At 37.0% G+C, this 23,460-nt stretch overlaps 2 protein-coding genes across 3 annotated transcripts in view; one reads left to right on the plus strand and one right to left on the minus strand.

The window, feature by feature from the left end:
* Positions 1-15,888, minus strand: part of LOC144439709 (mitochondrial import receptor subunit TOM40 homolog) — a 32,574-nt gene extending 16,686 nt beyond the window's left edge. The window contains exons 1-4 of the mRNA XM_078128943.1: positions 15,635-15,888; positions 13,699-13,862; positions 3,470-3,571; positions 2,158-2,386 (exon numbers count right to left, since the gene is read on the minus strand). Of these exons, the coding sequence (XP_077985069.1) occupies positions 2,158-2,386; positions 3,470-3,571; positions 13,699-13,862; positions 15,635-15,809 (670 nt within the window). The 5' untranslated portion in view covers positions 15,810-15,888. The remainder of the gene's footprint in view (positions 1-2,157; positions 2,387-3,469; positions 3,572-13,698; positions 13,863-15,634) is intronic.
* Positions 15,889-16,265: 377 nt separating this feature from the next.
* The window catches only part of LOC144440060 (zinc finger protein ZPR1-like), an 18,851-nt gene continuing 11,656 nt past the window's right edge, over positions 16,266-23,460 (plus strand). For both annotated transcript variants that reach the window (XM_078129303.1, XM_078129304.1), the window contains exons 1-6: positions 16,266-16,456; positions 17,407-17,568; positions 18,851-19,012; positions 20,700-20,786; positions 21,760-21,882; positions 22,438-22,615. In XM_078129303.1, the coding sequence (XP_077985429.1) occupies positions 16,343-16,456; positions 17,407-17,568; positions 18,851-19,012; positions 20,700-20,786; positions 21,760-21,882; positions 22,438-22,615 (826 nt within the window). In that variant the 5' untranslated portion in view covers positions 16,266-16,342. The remainder of the gene's footprint in view (positions 16,457-17,406; positions 17,569-18,850; positions 19,013-20,699; positions 20,787-21,759; positions 21,883-22,437; positions 22,616-23,460) is intronic.

The following is a 23,460-nucleotide window of genomic DNA, read 5'->3' on the forward strand; positions in this document are numbered from 1 at the left end:
TATTGTCCCAGACTTCCTTAGGAAATGTATCTGTTTATCTGCTATTTAGATAGATCAGTCAACTGTGTGAAAAAAAACCTTTTCAATTGTGTGTCTGCCATTTAGATTATCCACATATGATTCTAACTATAAACTATTGGCTATGTCTTAAAATGGGTCAATCTTGGTGAAAACAAGCCTCTGTGTTTGTGCCCAGATTATTGTTTGGGATTGGCATAGTATGCTTGGGGTTACATGTTTTTTTTTTAAACAATACAAAATGTATGACGTGAAAGTACGGTAAGTTAGTAAGATGATCACAAACTTTGCATTTTAATTTGAGGAACCATTGTGTTTGGACATTTTGTCAACACAAATATTTCAGTCACAATGACTACAACCACTTCACATTTTAAACTGACAAAAAGGAAAGATAAGGGTCAAAAAACAATGCATACTGTAGACACATCATAGGAAGTGGCAAGGGTGGGGGTGTAGACAAACATCGTAGGAAGTGGCAAGGGTGGGGGTGTAGACACATCATAGGAAGTGGCAAGGGTGGGGGTGTAGACAAACATCGTAGGAAGTGGCAAGGGTGGGGGTGTAGACACATCATAGGAAGTGGCAAGGGTGGGGGTGTAGACAAACATCGTAGGAAGTGGCAAGGGTGGGGGTGTAGACACATCATAGGAAGTGGCAAGGGTGGGGGTGTAGACAAACATCATAGGAAGTGGCAAGGGTGGGGGTGTAGACAAACATCATAGGAAGTGGCAAGGGTGGGGGTGTAGACAAACATCGTAGGAAGTGGCAAGGATGGGGGTGTAGACAAACATCGTAGGAAGTGGCAAGAGTGGGGGTGTAGACAAACATCGTACGAAGTGGCAAGGGTGGGGGTGTAGACATACATCGTACAAAGTGGCAAGGGTGGGGTGTAGACAAACATCGTACGAAGTGGCAAGGGTGGGGGTGTAGACAAACATCGTACGAAGTGGCAAGGGTGGGGGTGTAGACAAACATCATACAAAGTGGCAAGGGTGGGGTGTAGACAAACATCGTAGGAAGTGGCAAGGGTGGGGTGTAGACACATCGCACGAAGTGGCAAGGGTGGGGTGTACACAGATTATCTCATTTATGGCGTCCTGGCACTGTTACCAGACATGCTTTTCATTTAATGTGGCAGATGGATACTGTCAAAATACAAATGAATACAACTTTGCTTTTATCCAGGCAATCCTTTCCCTGGCTCACTGACATACAATGTATTTCTTGAATTATTTTCCACCTCGAAGAACAGGAGTTTATATAGATTGGTAGCAAAGTAAGGCCAGGAATGGGTTTGCTCCTTGATTTCTAGCAATTTCTTATCAGTTATCCTGCAATCATGCCATTCCTGGACCAACATTGAGTCCTTGTCCAAACGTTCCCTGTTCTCCAGGATTATCCATGTACTACCCCCTTAGCTATTGATTCTTCTTTGATGGTCTGCACCTGGACGATTACCACGACAACCACATCCTGTTCTACCTGTCACTACTGTAGTCAAGGCTAAAATCGCTTGTAAAATTTTGTTATGTTACTGACAATGGTGATGTATGTTTGTTATGGTGGTTTCTTAGTGTTTATAGTGCTGTGTGTTGGCAGTTATGTCTAGGAGGTGTTTATATTATACATTGCGTCGCTCTTGTGCTCACCTCAACAAGGGCACATTTGCATATTGACTTCATTTGAGTATGGTTAATTAGGCTGACATGCATTATCACTCCCCATTGTAACCAATCAGTTTGAGAGCATTTTTTTCGAACAGATCAGTTTGAACGTACAAGGAGTGCCACTGAAATAAAGCACTATTTCTGTGTGCTCCACTCCTTTATAGCATTCACATATATTGTAGTGTAAAAGTATACTGTTTCAATTTGTTTATTTACAAGCCTAGCATGCGGACTTTGTAATGTGATCAATTAGCAAATGAAACAGTATACTTTTACACTTGATATGAATGCTATAAGCGATTGTGGTACATACAGAAAAGGCATTACTTTAATGTTATGGGTTGTATATTTTTTAAACCATATTAATCATTTCTCATCGATACTGATAGCATTACGATTGCTCAAGTGAGTCAGAAAGTAAAACCACAAATCACAATAGACATACATGTAGACTAATCTATGAACTTACCTGAATACTTTGCAGTAAGTGATAACTCTGCCATCTCTTGGCCCTGTCCATACTGGTACAGTAGTTGAGTTCCTAATGCTAGTCTAGAGGTAATACTCTGCAAATACTGGCCAACTACAATCCCAGATTCATTGAGTATATCAGGGTTTGCTGTGGTTACTGTGGCAGTGTAGCTTGGTCCTTTGTACTCACAGTCTAATTGGGCTACTGATACAACATTTTTCTGTGTCTGTAATGAAAACAAATCATTTCAATTCAAAATACAAGAATGCACCTCACAACCAAATCTCTCTGATAAATTAAAGCTCTTAAAATCTCTATACATTATTGCCAGATGGAAACTACATGTAGTCTAGTTCCTGGAACGTATCGTTATGATTTATACCTTCATTCACAGTATTGTCCAGGCCCTGACGAAAGGTATTAATTATGGTTCAACCCCATAGTGAGCAAAGCACAACAGTGCATGTCACTAGCAATAATGGGCTGTCATCACTGCTCATTAATTTAGTACAGCTGTTTTCATGATGTCCAATGTCCAACCAGGACTCCACCGCCAGTCAGTTTAAACTAAATCACGTGGGGACACAACAACATAATCATGTTTATATGAACACAGTAGGAGGAAGCACATGAATGTGTGCTGATTGAGGGAATTTGACCACACCACAGTCTGGTCATCCAGAGTAGATAGACACCTGCTTCTTATCAATTTGAAATAAGAGCAATTTTAAGGTCCATTGCCTTCTTTTTAAAGAAACTGTTGATTTTTTATATTCCCACACTCATGCCAAGATTCCCCGGCACAAACGCTGTAGGTTCGAAATCATTTCCATATGAAAAGATACCTTACTTGAGGAGTGTACTGACTGTCAATCTGTGATTGCTCTGACAAATATCACTGTTTGCCCAGGTTTTTGCCCTCTACCTAATCCCTTGTGATCTTTTGTTCCACTTGATCAGTAGTTTATTTAGTCTCTGGGTGGTCATAAGCCATTAATTCGGCAACGCAGAATTTGTCCACATCCAGGGGATTAGCCTAGATACATGGTTTGTGCCGGCCAATCCCGTCATGCTAACTGTATACAAAGTACCAGTATGTGTATTAAGCCACATTAGATTCTTGGATGTTACTCCCCAATAGTTTTGTATTATGGCATGCCAAATCTCACCTCACAGAAAAAGAGATGTAGGCAGACAGGTTGTACCTTTGACCTGGAGTGAACTTTGACCTTATGAAAATAAGTGAAATACTGTCAGACAGAAACTAGGTGAGAGTGCATACTGAAGTAATGGCGTAGATATTCCATACCTGTATCAATGCTTTAGTTCGTATCCTTTCTGTAAGTTGATGTATAAACTGTGCTTGTAAATTACCATTGTTGTCTATGTCACCTAACATCACTGGGAAAGACTGCCAGAAACAAAAAAAAACAAAATAAATATACAGTAAGCTTACTAAAATGTGGGTTCAATTCAGTGTTAATGATGTATGTTGTCTGATGTATGTTGTCTCATTTTCATAGCATACATGTACAAACACTCATCATACACATATGTACCAGTGACTACTTATACTAGTGACTACATATACCAGGGTGCTTGTATACTAGTAACATTTGCACTGCAATGCAGTACCAAAAACATTATTGCATAGATGTATGCAAATAATATGCAAATGTATGTAAATGACAGCACCATTATTCCTTGTAATCAAAAGTGTGTGATGGAACAATGTGGTGTTTTAGGAAATTTGCTTTTCTCATCCTACTAAATTTTGTACAAAGACACAAACTTGTTTTGGTAACATATCAATTTGTTGTAGTAGTTCATCAGTCACACTTAAATTGGATTGCATTTGTGTAGTTATATAATGTCCATATATGGTACATTTGTGTAGTTATATAATGTCCATATATGGTACATTTGTGTAGTTATATAATGTCCATATATGGTGCATTTGTGTAGTTACATAATGTCCATATATGGTACATTTGTGTAGTTATATAATGTCCATATATGGTGCATTTGTGTAGTTATATAATGTCCATATATGGTACATTTGTGTAGTTATATAATGTCCATATATGGTACATTTGTGTAGTTACATAATGTCCATATATGGTACATTTGTGTAGTTACATAATGTCCATATATGGTGCATTTGTGTAGTTATATAATGTCCATATATGGTGCATTTGTGTAGTTATATAATGTCCATATATGGTGCATTTGTGTAGTTATATAATGTCCATATATGGTGCATTTGTGTAGTTACATAATGTCCATATATGGTACATTTGTGTAGTTACATAATGTCCATATATGGTGCATTTGTGTAGTTATATAATGTCCATATATGGTACATTTGTGTAGTTACATAATGTCCATATATGGTACATTTGTGTAGTTACATAATGTCCATATATGGTGCATTTGTGTAGTTATATAATGTCCATATATGGTACATTTGTGTAGTTATATAATGTCCATATATGGTGCATTTGTGAAGTTACATATATGTAATGTCCATATATGGTACATTTGTGTAGTTACATACATGTAATGTCCATATATGGTGCATTTGTGTAGTTACATACATGTAATGTCCATATATGGTACATTTGTGTAGTTACATACATGTAATGTCCATATATGGTACATTTGTGTAGTTACATACATGTAATGTCCATATATGGTTCATTTGTGTAGTTACATACATGTAATGTCCATATGTGGTGCATTTGTGTAGTTACACACATGTAATGTCCATATATGGTGCATTTGTGTAGTTACATACATGTAATGTCCATATATGGTACATTTGTGTAGTTACATACATGCAATGTCCATATATGGTGCATTTGTGTAGTTACATACATGCAATGTCCATATATGGTGCATTTGTGTAGTTACATACATGTAATGTCCATATATGGTACATTTGTGTAGTTATAAAAATGTAATGTCCATATATTGTGCATTTGTGTAGTTATAAAAATATAATGTCCATATATTGTGCATTTGTGTAGTTATAAAAATGTAATGTCCATATATGGTACATTTGTGTAGTTATAAAAATGTAATGTCCATATATTGTGCATTTGTGTAGTTACATGCATGTTATGTCCAAGCCACTGATAACCTGTAGACTATAAGTTAGTTGGGGGTCGACTTATTTGCAGGGACACCTGTTGGTTCATGACTTCTGATTCCCCTAGATGTGGACAAGGAGTCAAAGCTACTACGTAACTTACATACCTCACTTGGACTAAGCTGTAAGTGACTTACCTCACTTGGACTAAGCTGTAAGTGACTTACCTCACTTGGACTAAGCTGTAAGTGATGTACCTCACTTGGACTATGCTGTAAGTTACATACCTCACTTGGACTAAGCTGGCAGTGACTTACCTCACTCGGACTACATTGTATGCTGTAAGTGACTTACCTCACTTGGACTAAGCTGTGTAAGTGACTTACCTCACTTGGACTAACCAGGTAAGTAAGTTACTTATAAGTTACTTACCTCACTTGGACTAAGCTGTAAGTGATGTACCTCACTTGGACTAAGCTGTGAGTTACATTCCTTACTTGGACTAAGCTGGAAGTGACTTACCTCACTTGGACTAAGCTGTAAGTGACTTACCTCACTTGGACTAAGCTGTAAGTGACTTACCTCACTTGGACTAAGCTGTAAGTGACTTACCTCACTTGGACTAAGCTGTAAGTGACTTACCTTACTTGGACTAAGCTGTAAATGATGTACCTTACTTGGACTAAGCTGTAAATGATGTACCTCACTTGGACTAAGCTGTAAGTGACTTACCTTACTTGGACTAAGCTGTAAATGATGTACCTCACTTGGACTAAGCTGTAAATGATGTACCTTACTTGGACTAAGCTGTAAGTGATTTACCTTACTTGGACTAAGCTGTAAATGATGTACCTTACTTGGACTAAGCTGTAAATGATGTACCTCACTTGGACTAAGCTGTAAATGATGTACCTTACTTGGACTAAGCTGTAAGTGATTTACCTTACTTGGACTAAGCTGTAAATGATGTACCTTACTTGGACTAAGCTGTAAGTGACTTACCTCACTTGGACTAAGCTGTAAATGATGTACCTTACTTGGACTAAGCTGTAAATGATGTACCTTACTTGGACTAAGCTGTAAGTGACTTACCTCACTTGGACTAAGCTGTAAATGATGTACCTTACTTGGACTAAGCTGTAAATGATGTACCTTACTTGGACTAAGCTGTAAGTGATTTACCTTACTTGGACTAAGCTGTAAATGATGTACCTCACTTGGACTAAGCTGTAAGTGACTTACCTTACTTGGACTAAGCTGTAAATGATGTACCTTACTTGGACTAAGCTGTAAATGATGTACCTTACTTGGACTAAGCTGTAAGTGATTTACCTTACTTAAACTAAGCTGTAAATGATGTACCTCACTTGAACTAAGCTGTAAGTGATGTACCTTACTTGGACTAAGCTGTAAATGATGTACCTTACTTGGACTAAGCTGTAAATGATGTACCTTACTTGGACTAAGCTGTAAGTGATGTACCTCACTTGGACTAAGCTGTAAATGATGTACCTTACTTGGACTAAGCTGTAAATGATGTACCTTACTTGGACTAAGCTGTAAATGATGTACCTTACTTGGACTAAGCTGTAAATGATGTACCTTACTTGGACTAAGCTGTAAGTGATTTACCTTACTTGGACTAAGCTGTAAATGATGTACCTTACTTAGACTAAGCTGTAAATGATGTACCTTACTTGGACTAAGCTGTAAGTGATTTACCTTACTTGGACTAAGCTGTAAGTGACTTACCTCACTTGGACTAAGCTGTAAATGATGTACCTTACTTGGACTAAGCTGTAAATGATGTACCTCACTTGGACTAAGCTGTAAATGATGTACCTTACTTGGACTAAGCTGTAAATGATGTACCTTACTTGGACTAAGCTGTAAGTGATTTACCTTACTTGGACTAAGCTGTAAGTGATTTACCTTACTTGGACTAAGCTGTAAATGATGTACCTCACTTGGACTAAGCTGTAAATGATGTACCTTACTTGGACTAAGCTGTAAATGATTTACCTCACTTGGACTAAGCTGTAAATGATGTACCTTACTTGGACTAAGCTGTAAGTGACTTACCTTACTTGGACTAAGCTGTAAATGATGTACCTTACTTGGACTAAGCTGTAAATGATGTACCTCACTTGGACTAAGCTGTAAGTGATTTACCTTACTTGGACTAAGCTGTAAATGATGTACCTTACTTGGACTAAGCTGTAAGTGACTTACCTTACTTGGACTAAGCTGTAAATGATGTACCTTACTTGGACTAAGCTGTAAATGATGTACCTTACTTGGACTAAGCTGTAAATGATGTACCTTACTTGGACTAAGCTGTAAGTGACTTACCTTACTTGGACTAAGCTGTAAATGATGTACCTTACTTGGACTAAGCTGTAAATGATGTACCTCACTTGGACTAAGCTGTAAGTGATTTACCTTACTTGGACTAAGCTGTAAATGATGTACCTTACTTGGACTAAGCTGTAAGTGACTTACCTTACTTGGACTAAGCTGTAAATGATGTACCTTACTTGGACTAAGCTGTAAATGATGTACCTTACTTGGACTAAGCTGTAAGTGATTTACCTTACTTGGACTAAGCTGTAAATGATGTACCTTACTTGGACTAAGCTGTAAGTGATTTACCTTACTTGGACTAAGCTGTAAGTGATTTACCTTACTTGGACTAAGCTGTAAGTGATTTACCTTACTTGGACTAAGCTGTAAATGATGTACCTCACATGGACTAAGCTGTAAATGATGTACCTTACTTGGACTAAGCTGTAAATGATTTACCTCACTTGGACTAAGCTGTAAATGATGTACCTTACTTGGACTAAGCTGTAAATGATGTACCTTACTTGGACTAAGCTGTAAGTGATTTACCTTACTTGGACTAAGCTGTAAATGATGTACCTTACTTGGACTAAGCTGTAAATGATTTACCTCACTTGGACTAAGCTGTAAATGATGTACCTTACTTGGACTAAGCTGTAAATGATGTACCTTACTTGGACTAAGCTGTAAATGATGTACCTTACTTGGACTAAGCTATAAGTGATGTACCTTACTTGGACTAAGCTGTAAATGATGTACCTTACTTGGACTAAGCTGTAAATGATGTACCTTACTTGGACTAAGCTGTAAATGATGTACCTCACTTGGACTAAGCTGTAAATGATGTACCTTACTTGGACTAAGCTGTAAATGATTTACCTCACTTGGACTAAGCTGTAAATGATGTACCTTACTTGGACTAAGCTGTAAATGATGTACCTTACTTGGACTAAGCTGTAAATGATGTACCTTACTTGGACTAAGCTGTAAATGATGTACCTCACTTGGACTAAGCTGTAAATGATGTACCTTACTTGGACTAAGCTGTAAATGATGTACCTTACTTGGACTAAGCTGTAAATGATGTACCTTACTTGGACTAAGCTGTAAATGATGTACCTTACTTGGACTAAGCTGTAAATGATGTACCTCACTTGGACTAAGCTGTAAATGATGTACCTTACTTGGACTAAGCTGTAAGTGATTTACCTTACTTGGACTAAGCTGTAAATGATTTACCTTACTTGGACTAAGCTGTAAATGATGTACCTTACTTGGACTAAGCTGTAAATGATGTACCTCACTTGGACTAAGCTGTAAATGATGTACCTTACTTGGACTAAGCTGTAAGTGATTTACCTTACTTGGACTAAGCTGTAAATGATTTACCTTACTTGGACTAAGCTGTAAATGATGTACCTTACTTGGACTAAGCTGTAAATGATGTACCTTACTTGGACTAAGCTGTAAATGATGTACCTTACTTGGACTAAGCTGTAAGTGATTTACCTTACTTGGACTAAGCTGTAAGTGACTTACCTCACTTGGACTAAGCTGTAAATGATGTACCTTACTTGGACTAAGCTGTAAATGATGTACCTTACTTGGACTAAGCTGTAAGTGACTTACCTCACTTGGACTAAGCTGTAAATGATGTACCTTACTTGGACTAAGCTGTAAATGATTTACCTTACTTGGACTAAGCTGTAAGTGACTTACCTCACTTGGACTAAGCTGTAAATGATGTACCTTACTTGGACTAAGCTGTAAGTGATGTACCTTACTTGGACTAAGCTGTAAATGATGTACCTTACTTGGACTAAGCTGTAAATGATGTACCTTACTTGGACTAAGCTGTAAATGATGTACCTTACTTGGACTAAGCTGTAAGTGATTTACCTTACTTGGACTAAGCTGTAAGTGACTTACCTCACTTGGACTAAGCTGTAAGTGACTTACCTCACTTGGACTAAGCTGTAAATGATGTACCTTACTTGGACTAAGCTGTAAATGATTTACCTTACTTGGACTAAGCTGTAAATGATGTACCTTACTTGGACTAAGCTGTAAGTGATGTACCTTACTTGGACTAAGCTGTAAATGATGTACCTTACTTGGACTAAGCTGTAAATGATGTACCTTACTTGGACTAAGCTGTAAGTGATTTACCTTACTTGGACTAAGCTGTAAATGATGTACCTTACTTGGACTAAGCTGTAAGTGATGTACCTTACTTGGACTAAGCTGTAAATGATGTACCTTACTTGGACTAAGCTGTAAATGATGTACCTTACTTGGACTAAGCTGTAAATGATGTACCTTACTTGGACTAAGCTGTAAATGATGTACCTCACTTGGACTAAGCTGTAAGTGACTTACCTTACTTGGACTAAGCTGTAAATGATGTACCTTACTTGGACTAAGCTGTAAATGATGTACCTTACTTGGACTAAGCTGTAAGTGATTTACCTTACTTAGACTAAGCTGTAAATGATGTACCTCACTTGGACTAAGCTGTAAGTGATTTACCTTACTTGGACTAAGCTGTAAATGATTTACCTTACTTGGACTAAGCTGTAAATGATTTACCTTACTTGGACTAAGCTGTAAGTGACTTACCTCACTTGGACTAAGCTGTAAATGATGTACCTTACTTGGACTAAGCTGTAAATGATGTACCTTACTTGGACTAAGCTGTAAGTGATTTACCTTACTTAGACTAAGCTGTAAATGATGTACCTTACTTGGACTAAGCTGTAAATGATGTACCTCACTTGGACTAAGCTGTAAGTGATTTACCTCACTTGGACTAAGCTGTAAATGATGTACCTTACTTGGACTAAGCTGTAAGTGATTTACCTTACTTGGACTAAGCTGTAAGTGATTTACCTTACTTGGACTAAGCTGTAAATGATGTACCTCACTTGGACTAAGCTGTAAATGATGTACCTTACTTGGACTAAGCTGTAAATGATGTACCTTACTTGGACTAAGCTGTAAATGATGTACCTTACTTGGACTAAGCTGTAAGTGATTTACCTTACTTGGACTAAGCTGTAAATGATGTACCTCACTTGGACTAAGCTGTAAGTGATTTACCTTACTTGGACTAAGCTGTAAATGATTTACCTTACTTGGACTAAGCTGTAAGTGACTTACCTCACTTGGACTAAGCTGTAAATGATGTACCTCACTTGGACTAAGCTGTAAATGATGTACCTTACTTGGACTAAGCTGTAAATGATGTACCTCACTTGGACTAAGCTGTAAGTGATTTACCTCACTTGGACTAAGCTGTAAATGATTTACCTTACTTAGACTAAGCTGTAAATGATGTACCTCACTTGGACTAAGCTGTAAATGATGTACCTTACTTGGACTAAGCTGTAAATGATGTACCTTACTTAGACTAAGCTGTAAATGATGTACCTTACTTGGACTAAGCTGTAAATGATGTACCTTACTTGGACTAAGCTGTAAATGATGTACCTTACTTAGACTAAGCTGTAAATGATGTACCTTACTTGGACTAAGCTGTAAGTGATTTACCTTACTTGGACTAAGCTGTAAGTGACTTACCTCACTTGGACTAAGCTGTAAATGATGTACCTTACTTGGACTAAGCTGTAAATGATGTACCTTACTTGGACTAAGCTGTAAGTGATTTACCTCACTTGGACTAAGCTGTAAATGATGTACCTTACTTGGACTAAGCTGTAAATGATGTACCTTACTTGGACTAAGCTGTAAGTGACTTACCTCACTTGGACTAAGCTGTAAATGATGTACCTTATTTGGACTAAGCTGTAAATGATGTACCTTACTTGGACTAAGCTGTAAGTGATTTACCTTACTTGGACTAAGCTGTAAATGATGTACCTTACTTGGACTAAGCTGTAAATGATGTACCTCACTTGGACTAAGCTGTAAATGATGTACCTTACTTGGACTAAGCTGTAAATGATGTACCTTACTTGGACTAAGCTGTAAATGATGTACCTTACTTGGACTAAGCTGTAAGTGATTTACCTTACTTGGACTAAGCTGTAAGTGACTTACCTCACTTGGACTAAGCTGTAAATGATGTACCTTACTTGGACTAAGCTGTAAATGATGTACCTTACTTGGACTAAGCTGTAAATGATGTACCTTACTTGGACTAAGCTGTAAGTGATTTACCTTACTTGGACTAAGCTGTAAATGATGTACCTCACTTGGACTAAGCTGTAAATGATGTACCTTACTTGGACTAAGCTGTAAATGATGTACCTTACTTGGACTAAGCTGTAAGTGATGTACCTTACTTGGACTAAGCTGTAAGTGATTTACCTCACTTGGACTAAGCTGTAAGTGATTTACCTCACTTGGACTAAGCTGTAAGTGATTTACCTCACTTGGACTAAGCTGTAAGTGATTTACCTTACTTGGACTAAGCTGTAAGTGATTTACCTCACTTGGACTAAGCTGTAAATGATGTACCTCACTTGGACTAAGCTGTAAATGATGTACCTTACTTGGACTAAGCTGTAAATGATGTACCTTACTTGGACTAAGCTGTAAGTGATTTACCTTACTTGGACTAAGCTGTAAATGATGTACCTCACTTGGACTAAGCTGTAAATGATGTACCTTACTTGGACTAAGCTGTAAATGATGTACCTTACTTGGACTAAGCTGTAAGTGATTTACCTCACTTGGACTAAGCTGTAAGTGATTTACCTCACTTGGACTAAGCTGTAAATGATGTACCTCACTTGGACTAAGCTGTAAATGATGTACCTTACTTGGACTAAGCTGGAAGTGACTTACCTCACTTGGACTATGCTGTAAGTGACTTACCTCACTTGGACTAAGCTGTAAGTGATTTACCTCACTTGGACTAAGCTGTAAATGATTTACCTCACTTGGACTAAGCTGTAAGTGATTTACCTTACTTGGACTAAGCTGGAAGTGACTTACCTCACTTGGACTATGCTGTAAGTGACTTACCTCACTTGGACTAAGCTGTAAGTGACTTACCTCACTTGGACTAAGCTGTAAGTGACTTACCTCACTTGGACTAAGCTGGAAGTGACTTACCTCACTTGGACTAAGCTGGAAGTTACTTACCTCACTTGGACTAAGCTGTAAGTGACTTACCTCACTTGGACTAAGCTGTAAGTGACTTACCTCACTTGGACTAAGCTGTAAGTGACTTACCTCACTTGGACTAACCAGGTAAGTAAGTGACTTACCTCACTTGGACTAAGCTGTAAGTGACTTACCTCACTTGGACTAAGCTGTAAGTGACTTACCTCACTTGGACTAAGCTGTAAGTGACTTACCTCACTTGGACTAAGCTGTAAGTGACTTACCTCACTTGGACTAAGCTGTAAGTGACTTACCTCACTTGGACTAAGCTGTAAGTGACTTACCTCACTTGGACTAAGCTGTAAGTGACTTACCTCACTTCGACTAAGCTGTAAGTGACTTACCTCACTTGGACTAAGCTGTAAGTGACTTACCTCACTTGGACTAAGATGTAAGTGACTTACCTCACTTGGACTAAGCTGTAAATGACTTACCTCACTTGGACTAAGCTGTAAGTGACTTACCTCACTTGGACTAAGCTGTAAGTGACTTACCTCACTTGGACTAAGCTGTAAATGACTTACCTCACTTGGACTAAGCTGTAAGTGACTTACCTCACTTGGACTAAGCTGTAAGTGACTTACCTTACTTGGACTAAGCTGTAAATGACTTACCTCACTTGGACTAAGCTGTAAATGATGTACCTTACTTAGACTAAGCTGTAAGTGACTTACCTCACTTGGACTAAGATGTAAGTGACTTACCTCACTTGGACTAAGCTGTAAATGACTTACCTCACTTGGACTAAGCTGTAAATGATGTACCTTACTTGGACTAAGCTGTAAATGATGTACCTTACTTGGACTAAGCTGTAAGTGACTTACCTCACTTGGACTAAGCTGTAAATGACTTACCTCACTTGGACTAAGCTGTAAGTGACTTACCTCACTTGGACTATGCTGTAAGTGACTTACCTCACTTGGACTAAGCTGTAAGTGACTTACCTCACTTGGACTAAGCTGTAAGTGACTTACCTCACTTGGACTAAGCTGCTTATCTCCTACATACGTTGCACTAAAATGATATCCTGATTTTTCCTTATCTCCACTCAGATTTATTTGGTGTCCTACTTGAAAGTGATTTGTAAGACCTTTATTTATCATTAGTTTACATCCATCAAAGCACATTGGCATCAACTCTGTAAAAAAAAAATAGAAAAGAATAGTACTTTGATACTTTTATTTTTAATTAGGGTGTATTCCACAAGTAGTTTTTATTTGCTTTGTGTGTTGTTTAGTGCCTATGCACTTACACTAGTACTTAAAGAGTGTGATCAATAATCAGTTCTAAGCAAGTAAGCACTACCTCCATGCCAAGCATTAGCTGTCTCATACATCTGCACTACATGTACAAAATGTAGCTGCACCGTGACTACTTTTTTTGAAACAGTACTGTTAAACAACATTTAGTATTTCAGTACACAAATGGATCGAGTCCTCAACTTGTTTCACACCTTGAGCAGGTTTTTTTTTTCAAGAAGTTTGAATTAATTTAGGAACCATATTTATTTAATGTAATGACTTACTTCTCAAGCTCTAGCCTTCGGCTTTGAGTAGCATCAAAATTTGGGTAAAATGTGTCAACCATTGTACAGGCATTAATTTGAGGTATTGCCCTTGCTACAGGTGTTATTATTTAGATCATTCACAACCATTGTGCAGACACTAAATTGCGATATTGCCCTCATTGGCATGTGTTACTATTTAAATCATTCCCAACCCTTGTGGAGGCACTAAATTGTGATATTGCCCTCATTGGCATGTGCTATTATTTAGATCATTCACAACCCTTGTGCAGACACTAAATTGTAATATTGCCCTCATTGGCATGTGCTATTATTTAAATCATTCACAACCCTTGTGCAGACACTAAATTGTGATATTGCCCTCATTGGCATGTGCTATTATTTAGATCATTCACAACCCTTGTGCAGACACTAAATTGTGATATTGCCCTCATTGGCATGTGCTATTATTTAGATCATTCACAACCCTTGTGCAGACACTAAATTGTGATATTGCCCTCATTGGCATGTGCTATTATTTAGATCATTCACAACCCTTGTGCAGACACTAAATTGTAATATTGCCCTCATTGGCATGTGCTATTATTTAAATCATTCACAACCCTTGTGCAGGCACTAAATTATGATATTGCCCTCATTGGCATGTGCTATTATTTAAATCATTCATAACCATTGTGCAGGCACTAAATTGTGATATTGCCCTCATTGTGTTATTATTTAAGTCATGCACAAGACATACTGTGAAATAATGTGGTGTGATTGCTCTTCATGACTTGAAGTGTTAGCTTGTGCTTTGATACTGAACATTCAATAAGCACTACCATGGTACATTTATATATATACATGTACATAGGTAAGCCAAAACAAAACGACATCAAATTTAAAATCAAATTTTCACTCAAGATTTAAACATGTCACTACACAACAGTCAACCTATGGATAAAATCAACCACTACTGACTACTAATATCCTTTTGGAAATAACTTCACAATTCTAGCTAACATTAACAAATCTACTGTTGCTAGATGACGAAAAAAAATATGATCCTGTTGGAGCCAGTGCAGGTTCTAACATGGGTCGGAAAATAGCTAACAAGGTGTCTTACTATCCACTTTAAACTGTTTGATATTTCACAATGGCATTCATGGATATTTCATGGTATCTCCTATCATTTCACCACACACATGATGTCGTAGAAAAACAAAAGAAGTTGTCAATCCTAACGTTGACCACACCACGAATTGTCGTCACCTACGAGACGTACACGTGGGCTCTGATTTTGACAAAAAACGAACAGCAATGAATAAAAACGTCTCTATTTTAGCTGGAATACACAGGAACATTATAATGTACAAAATGAAGAAATTCGTACAAAACTGAAATACCTTTAACTTTCTTGTGAAGGTCCTCGAATGTGCCGGGGTTTGGAAGCTCATCCCCTCCATTTGCCGACTGTGATTGTTGCGCTGTCCCAAGTGCCGACGGTGGTGTCGGCATCGCCCCAAGGCCGGACACAGTCGGCGTTGGTGTTGGGTTGCCAGCAGCGAAAACGTTGCCCATAGTGACGACAACTACGAAGAATTTCTTATGTATGTAGTAGACACGATCGGCATAGATTTCAGACGGCGAACGCCATGTGCCGGTATCCTCAACGCTGATTGGCTAAAATTGGTCATATGAACGCAAAGAGGCCTTAGCGAGAGAGCGCAAATGATTGGTCAGGTAACGTTCAAATGAATATCTATTTTGTTGCAGACTTGATCTTTCACAGATATAGAAAATAATTAATTACGGTTTGTTTTTTGATTAAACACTGTGCACATTCACGATGTTGTTGGTTGTTCCCCTGTTCACGATGAAATTTACCATATAGAACACTAATTATTTTACATCAGAGCCAATCAGAGTTTGCGTCTTAGGACCACACGATATCACTTTCATAAGCTGTCTGTTCGTCAAAGTTCATAGGGGAAAGGTCAAATTGTGCGACCTTGCGTACAGCAACGGTCCATATGATATAGCTAGGCAAGTCATTGGTGATCTTCTCACGAATATTCGAGAATTCTTGCCTTGAAACCTGCGAAATACAAATAATGGCAGAAGATTCGTATGGGAACCAACCGCTTTTCCGTGATCTTGATGCGGAGGATATTGAAAACCAAGAAATGATGGAGATCGAAAGTCTGTGTGTGAATTGTGAGGAAATGGTAAACATGATATATTAGCTGTACTTTTCTGTAATTAAAAGATTGCGTTAATATCTGCGATCATTGTCATTCGGTATAGTCCAAACCAAAGCTTAAATATTCCAAGTTGCAATATTTTTACACATCTAAGAACTTTGTGATGAAAAACTGCGCAGTGAAAGTTGATTTCCGTACATGTATGTTGCCATGAGCACCATAGTAGTCCTGCTTGCACAGTTGCATCTGGGACGAAGGTGCACGGGTCTAGCTTACTGACATCCCGGGACTGACATGACCCTCAGGCTGAACAAGGGACGCCTTACAACGTGCGCAAGCAGGACTAGGGCACCATGAGCATAGCACTGCCATGCCACTAACCTGTAACACTAACAAGGGCCAGGTCAGGCACAACCACATAGATTTAGCAGAGCAGTTGGTGATAATTTCAAATTCAAAACATATTACTGTATCATATGTAACTTGATTTGGTAGCTATACTAACACCTAGACAAACTCTGGACTGGTTATTGCATTTTACTCATTAGGAAACAATAAGGTAGAGTGGCCATATGGATGAGGCTTGGCTATTTATTTTGGATTTTTTAATTTATAAAACAATTTTATCATAACTTCCTACTTGAAAAATCAATGTGAAACAGCATATGCCAAGTCTGTGTTTGTAACCCAGTACATTGCAAAAGATTAATAAATGTGTGTAACATTGTATGTACAATAACACATTTTTTACATGTTTTTTTATTTATTTTTTTACAATGTATTGAAACATGGTCTATATTGTTTCACATTGATTTTTCAAGTAGGACGCCACGATAAAATTGTTTGGCAATCCAGAGAAAATATGCAATCCTCATCTATATGTCCATTTAAAAAAAAAGAAAAAAGTAACATACCCCAAAGATTTATTTTTAATATTTTGTATCTCTTATATGATGTGTACTTTATTTTGACAGGGATCAACTAGACTGCTTCTGACCAGAATACCTTTCTATAAAGATGTTGTCATTATGTCATTCCATTGTCCTCACTGTCACTATAGCAACAATGAAATCCAACCTGGTGGCAGAATTCAAGATGACGGGTGTCAATATTCTGTGAAGATCAAGACTACAGAGGTAAACATATCAATACTGTATGCTTTGAAATGAGTGCCATAATTAAACTTAAGTTTGAATAAATTTTAAGAATAATTGATTCATGTCTTACATCTAGAAAGACAATTACAGGAAATTTCGTTCATTAATTTTGGAGATTTCTAAAACCTGAAAACCTTAAAATCACTGGTACATATTTATATGTCTGTCACTCAGTTTGTCTGCCCAACTTGTGTCTGTCTTTCAAGATTCTGTTAGTTTCTTGTAAATTAACATTACGTTTTAAAGGTAGGGCTTGAAATTAACTTTTTTTCTTTGGTAGTCCTAGCTAGTGGGCTACCAATTTCAGAAAGTGGTAGCCCAAGGATGGTGACCAGTAGTCCTATATTCCTGAACTGAAAACAGAGTTCCTCTATTGGAAATATGTATATTATAGAAATATTTTCAAGTCCATATATCTCCCATCTTTTAAATCTTAGCCTGAATGGGCTACCAGCTGCAAATTATGGTAGCTCCGTGACAAGATTTGGTAGTCTGTGGACACGGGACTACTACATTGAGCCCTGTTTTTTTTAGTTTGAATGTAAAGGCCCATAACTCCATCCCATGTTATTGTATTACATTATCATTAATATCAATCCAGCTATAACAATGGAATCATTAATATCAATCCAGCTATAACAATGGAATCATTAATATCAATCCAGCTATAACAATGGAATCATTAATATCAATCCAGCTATAACAATGGAATCATTAATATCAATCCAGCTATAACAATGGAATCATTAATATCAATCCAGCTATAACAATGGAATCATTAATATCAATCCAGCTATAACAATGGAATCATTAATATCAATCCAGCTATAACAATGGAATCATTAATATCAATCCAGCTATAACAATGGAATCATTAATATCAATCCAGCTATAACAATGGAATCATTAATATCAATCCAGCTATAACAATGGAATCATTAATATCAATCCAGCTATAACAATGGAATCATTAATATCAATCCAGCTATAACAATGGAATCATTAATATCAATCCAGCTATAACAATGGAATCATTAATATCAATCCAGCTATAACAATGGAATCATTAATATCAATCCAGCTATAACAATGGAATCATTAATATCAATCCAGCTATAACAATGGAATCATTAATATCAATCCAGCTATAACAATGGAATCATTTTCATTTTGTTCAGGACTGCCATTTTCTCTAGCTCTGCCAGATAATTGTTTTCCTCAATCAAGTTTTAGTCTTTAACATTACGTAATCTCGTTACAGGATTTAAATCGTAAAGTTGTCAAATCAGATTATGCCTCAGTGGCCATTCCTGAAATTGACTTTGAGATTCCACCCAATACACAGAAAGGTATTATGACGACAGTGGAAGGTGTCATTGATAGAGTAGTGACTGGGTTGGAACAAGACCAACCTGTCAGACAGGTAAGCTGATAATAGATGTGTGTGTGTGTGTGTGTGTGTGTGCCTGTGTATATGCAAGATATGTTTGTGTGCCTGTGTATATGCAAGATATGTTTGTGTGCCTGTGTATATGCATGACATGTTTGTGTGCCTGTGTATATGCAAGATATGTTTGTGTGCCTGTGTATATGCAAGATATGTTTGTGTGCCTGTGTATATGGAAGATATGTGTGTGTGCCTGTGTATATGCAAGATATGTTTGTGTGCATGTGCATATGCAAGATATGTTTGTGTGCCTGTGTATATGCAAGATATGTTTGTGTGCCTGTGTATATGCAAGATATGTTTGTGTGCATGTGTATATGCAAGATATGTTTGTGTGCATGTGTATATGCAAGATACAAATGTATGTTTGTGTGCCTGTGTATATGCAAGATGTGTTTGTGTGCCTGTGTATATGCAAGATATGTTTGTGTGCCTGTGTATATGCAAGATATGTTTGTGTGCCTGAAGATATGCAAGATATGTTTGTGTGCCTGTGTATATGCAAGACATGTTTGTGTGCCTGTGTATATGCAAGATATGTTTCTGTGCCTGTGTATATGCAAGATATGTTTGTGTGCCTGTGTATATGCAAGATATGTGTGTGTGCCTGTGTATATGCAAGATATGTTTGTGTGCATGTGTATATGCAAGATATGTTTGTGTGCCTGTGTATATGCAAGATATGTTTGTGTGCATGTGTATATGCAAGACATGTTTGTGTGCCTGTGTATATGCAAGATATGTTTGTGTGCCTGTGTATATGCAAGATATGTTTGTGTGCCTGTGTATATGCAAGATATGTTTGTGTGCCTGTGTATATGCAAGATATGTTTGTGTTCCTGTGTATATGCAAGATATGTTTGTGTGCCTGTGTATATGCAAGATATGTTTGTGTGCATGTGTATATGCAAGATATGTTTGTGTGCCTGTGTATATGCAAGATATGTTTGTGTGCATGTGTATATGCAAGATATGTTTGTGTTCCTGTGTATATGCAAGATATGTTTGTGTGCCTGTGTATATGCAAGATATGTTTGTGTGCATGTGTATATGCAAGATATGTTTGTGTGCATGTGTATATGCAAGATATGTTTGTGTGCCTGTGTATATGCAAGATATGTTTGTGTGCATGTGTATATGCAAGATATGTTTGTGTGCCTGTGTATATGCAAGATATGTTTGTGTGCATGTGTATATGCAAGATATGTTTGTGTGCCTGTGTATATGCAAGATATGTGTGTGTGCATGTGTATATGCAAGATATGTTTGTGTGCCTGTGTATATGCAAGATATGTTTGTGTGCCTGTGTATATGCAAGATATGTTTGTGTTCCTGTGTATATGTAAGACATGTTTGTGTGCCTGTGTATATGAGCAGTCATCTCACATTGATTTTAGACATAAACAAATTCTGATAGAAGGTCTATTCCAGATATGTCAGCTGTTTAATCACTTCAAATTAAGATTACTCAAGTTGACCACATTTTTAGTCATTTTTCTGGACTGCTTACCTCGGTATTCAAATTTGATGTAACTTGGAATTTCTAGTTGTCGGGAATTCATACAAAACATACAATGTACATGTTATATACTCTTAGGTCATGATATATCTGGAATGAGTCCAAAATGGAGTAAGCCATCATTTTCAATTCTTTCTTCTGTAGGCCATGGATCCAGACACCGCCTCTAAGATTGATGAGTTTATTGAGAAATTGAAGAAATTAAAAGAAGTTACATCATCATTTACAATAGTAAGTAGAATCATACACAGTGGATGTTTTCAGTTTTTAACGAGAAGGAAACCTAACCTGTAGTAACTATTTCTATTTTCTGGCACAAAAATAACATCTCTGTCTACATAATGTGCTTTACAATTACGTCATTTCAAACAAATGTTGAAGTAACATCAACTCGTGCAGTATAACTGATATTTGTAATTTAATCATGTGTACATTATTAACACTGAACCCATGAGGGATGGCCCTCACTGGGCTTCCTGGGAGACAAGTGTTTATATACTTAAAGAACTATCTAGTATAAATAAAGATTATTATTACTGTAACATTACATATATTTATTCATATTAGCACTAATAGTAGTACCTTGCTGTGACTTTCTAGGTATTAAAGTGGCCATATGGATGAGGATTGGGTATTTATTTTGGATTTTGGATTTGTAAAACAATTTTATCATGGCTTCCGACTTGAAATGTCAATGTGAAACAACGCATGCAAAGTCCTTGTTTGCAACTTGATGAATTGCAAATGATTAATAATTGTATAAAATGCTTGTTATTGTACGTTTTGTAGCACATTGCAATGATTGAGATACAAATTGAAAGACTGACATAGTCAATGTTGTTTCACCTTTATTTTTCAAGTTGGAAAACGTAGCTAAGTTATTTTATAAATTAGAAATCCAAAATACATACCAAATCCTCATCGATATGGCCACTTTTAGTGACTTTAATATATGTGAGAGGACAGGTCTAATCTAGCTGTAAGCTATTTCCTGACTCCCCATTTACCCACTGTTATATTTATTTGGGGTAAATGAACTGATAATTGTTATGAAAATAATGTTTAAGTTATCATGATAAAAATGTGATAATAATTATATCAATACAAAGTCAGTATAAAAATGGATTCAATTTTTGACTATTTTCACACGCAAGTCGTCGTTTTCAAGAAATTTGAACAAATATACGATGATTTCCTTCTCCAGATTCTAGATGATCCCACTGGTAACAGTTTTATTGAAAATCCCAGGGCACCCCAAAAAGATCCAGCTCTGACAGTTACAAAGTATACAAGAACATTACAACAAGATAAACAGCTTGGACTAGTGGTTAGTATACTTCACTATATCTTGTGTAAGTTAGTCATTTTTTTTTTGTCTTGGTCGGTATGTTATGAGTAATACAACACCGGCAATCAATATAGTTTTGGGGACTGCCAGTGTTGACACTATCAAGATTACTGAAATATTAATTAATTAATTAATTAATTAATACAATGAGTCACCATTATGAAATAAAACACATCAAAACCAAAGTGAAATGAACGATGAAACAGCATAACATAGCAAAACTAAACAAAGTGAAATGAACGATGAAACAAAGCGTAATATAGCAAAACTAAAAGTGAAATGAACGAAGAAACAGCGTAACATAGCAAAACTGAACAAAGAGAAATGAACGATGAAACAAAGCGTAACATAGCAAAACTGAAAAAAGTGAAATGAACGATGAAACAAAGCGTAACATAGCGAAAACAAAGTGAAATGAACGATGAAACAAAGCACAATATAGCAAAAATATAAACAAAGTGAAATGAACGATGAAACAAAAATAAACGTAATGAAACAAAATAACATAAATACTTTATTCTTCTCAATATCCAGGCAGATGGTGATGCTGAAGATGATATAGTAGCTAAAACAGATGATGATGGGATTGCTAGACCACGGACATTAGCACAGCAAGATGACAGCGATAATGCAGCCAAGAATGAAATTATGGTATTCCAAACAAATTGTTCAAATTGCAATAGTCCGTGTGACACCAATATGAAGGTTGTCCGTATCCTTGGAGATTAATAGAATGAAAAATGCATATTATTATGTATAAACTCTTATACCATGCATGACACATGTTAGAACAAAAAATATGGAATATATACTGTGATCGTTCTACAACATGACAACGCGTGTCGATGTCACTGGTTCTGCTATGTTTGAAATATGAGTCTAAACGTTCAAAATTGTCATTACTTATCCAGCCAGCAAATGCTCATGACTCAAGGGTTGTCACGAACTACGTATTGCCTAGTGACTCGTAGTGACAAAGGCCCCTTAGGTCCCTCATATTTTACTTGGCTTGACAAAGAAAAATGTAGGGGAATAACATCTAAGTATGCATGACAGAAAGGCAAAACAAGAAATCAATTTATTATTCAAATAACACAGCTACTAGCAGAAAGGATATGTCAAGAGCTTTCAGAAAATGTATACGTTTTTGGGTGTGTTGATTTATAGCTCGATTTGACAGCTTTATTTACAAGACACATTCTGTATGGTCTGTACCCATACAAGTGAACTCTACTTCGGAAATGTGTTTTCTTAAACTCAGGTTCCTGAGTGTCATTTCAGGATTTTACTAACTAATTATGAACGATTTTACAGAAACATAATTTTCAAGTTTGCCGCACTCATGGATTTTGGATTTTGGTCACATTGTCTCAATGAAGGGAGCTAGTAGTAATGCATATACAATAGACGGTGTTTTTGCTAAGGTTGGGGAACCCTGGCTTCAGAAAGGAGAAAGGGATAAAACTGCAGACATCAAACCGTGGATGAATGGAACCTGTTACAGACGGGGAAAGTAAACAAATGAATCGGATTAATAACATTTGGCACAGCATGTTG

This window comes from Glandiceps talaboti, chromosome 9, assembly GCF_964340395.1.
Source record: "Glandiceps talaboti chromosome 9, keGlaTala1.1, whole genome shotgun sequence".
In the NCBI taxonomy this organism is placed as follows: domain Eukaryota; kingdom Metazoa; phylum Hemichordata; class Enteropneusta; family Spengelidae; genus Glandiceps; species Glandiceps talaboti.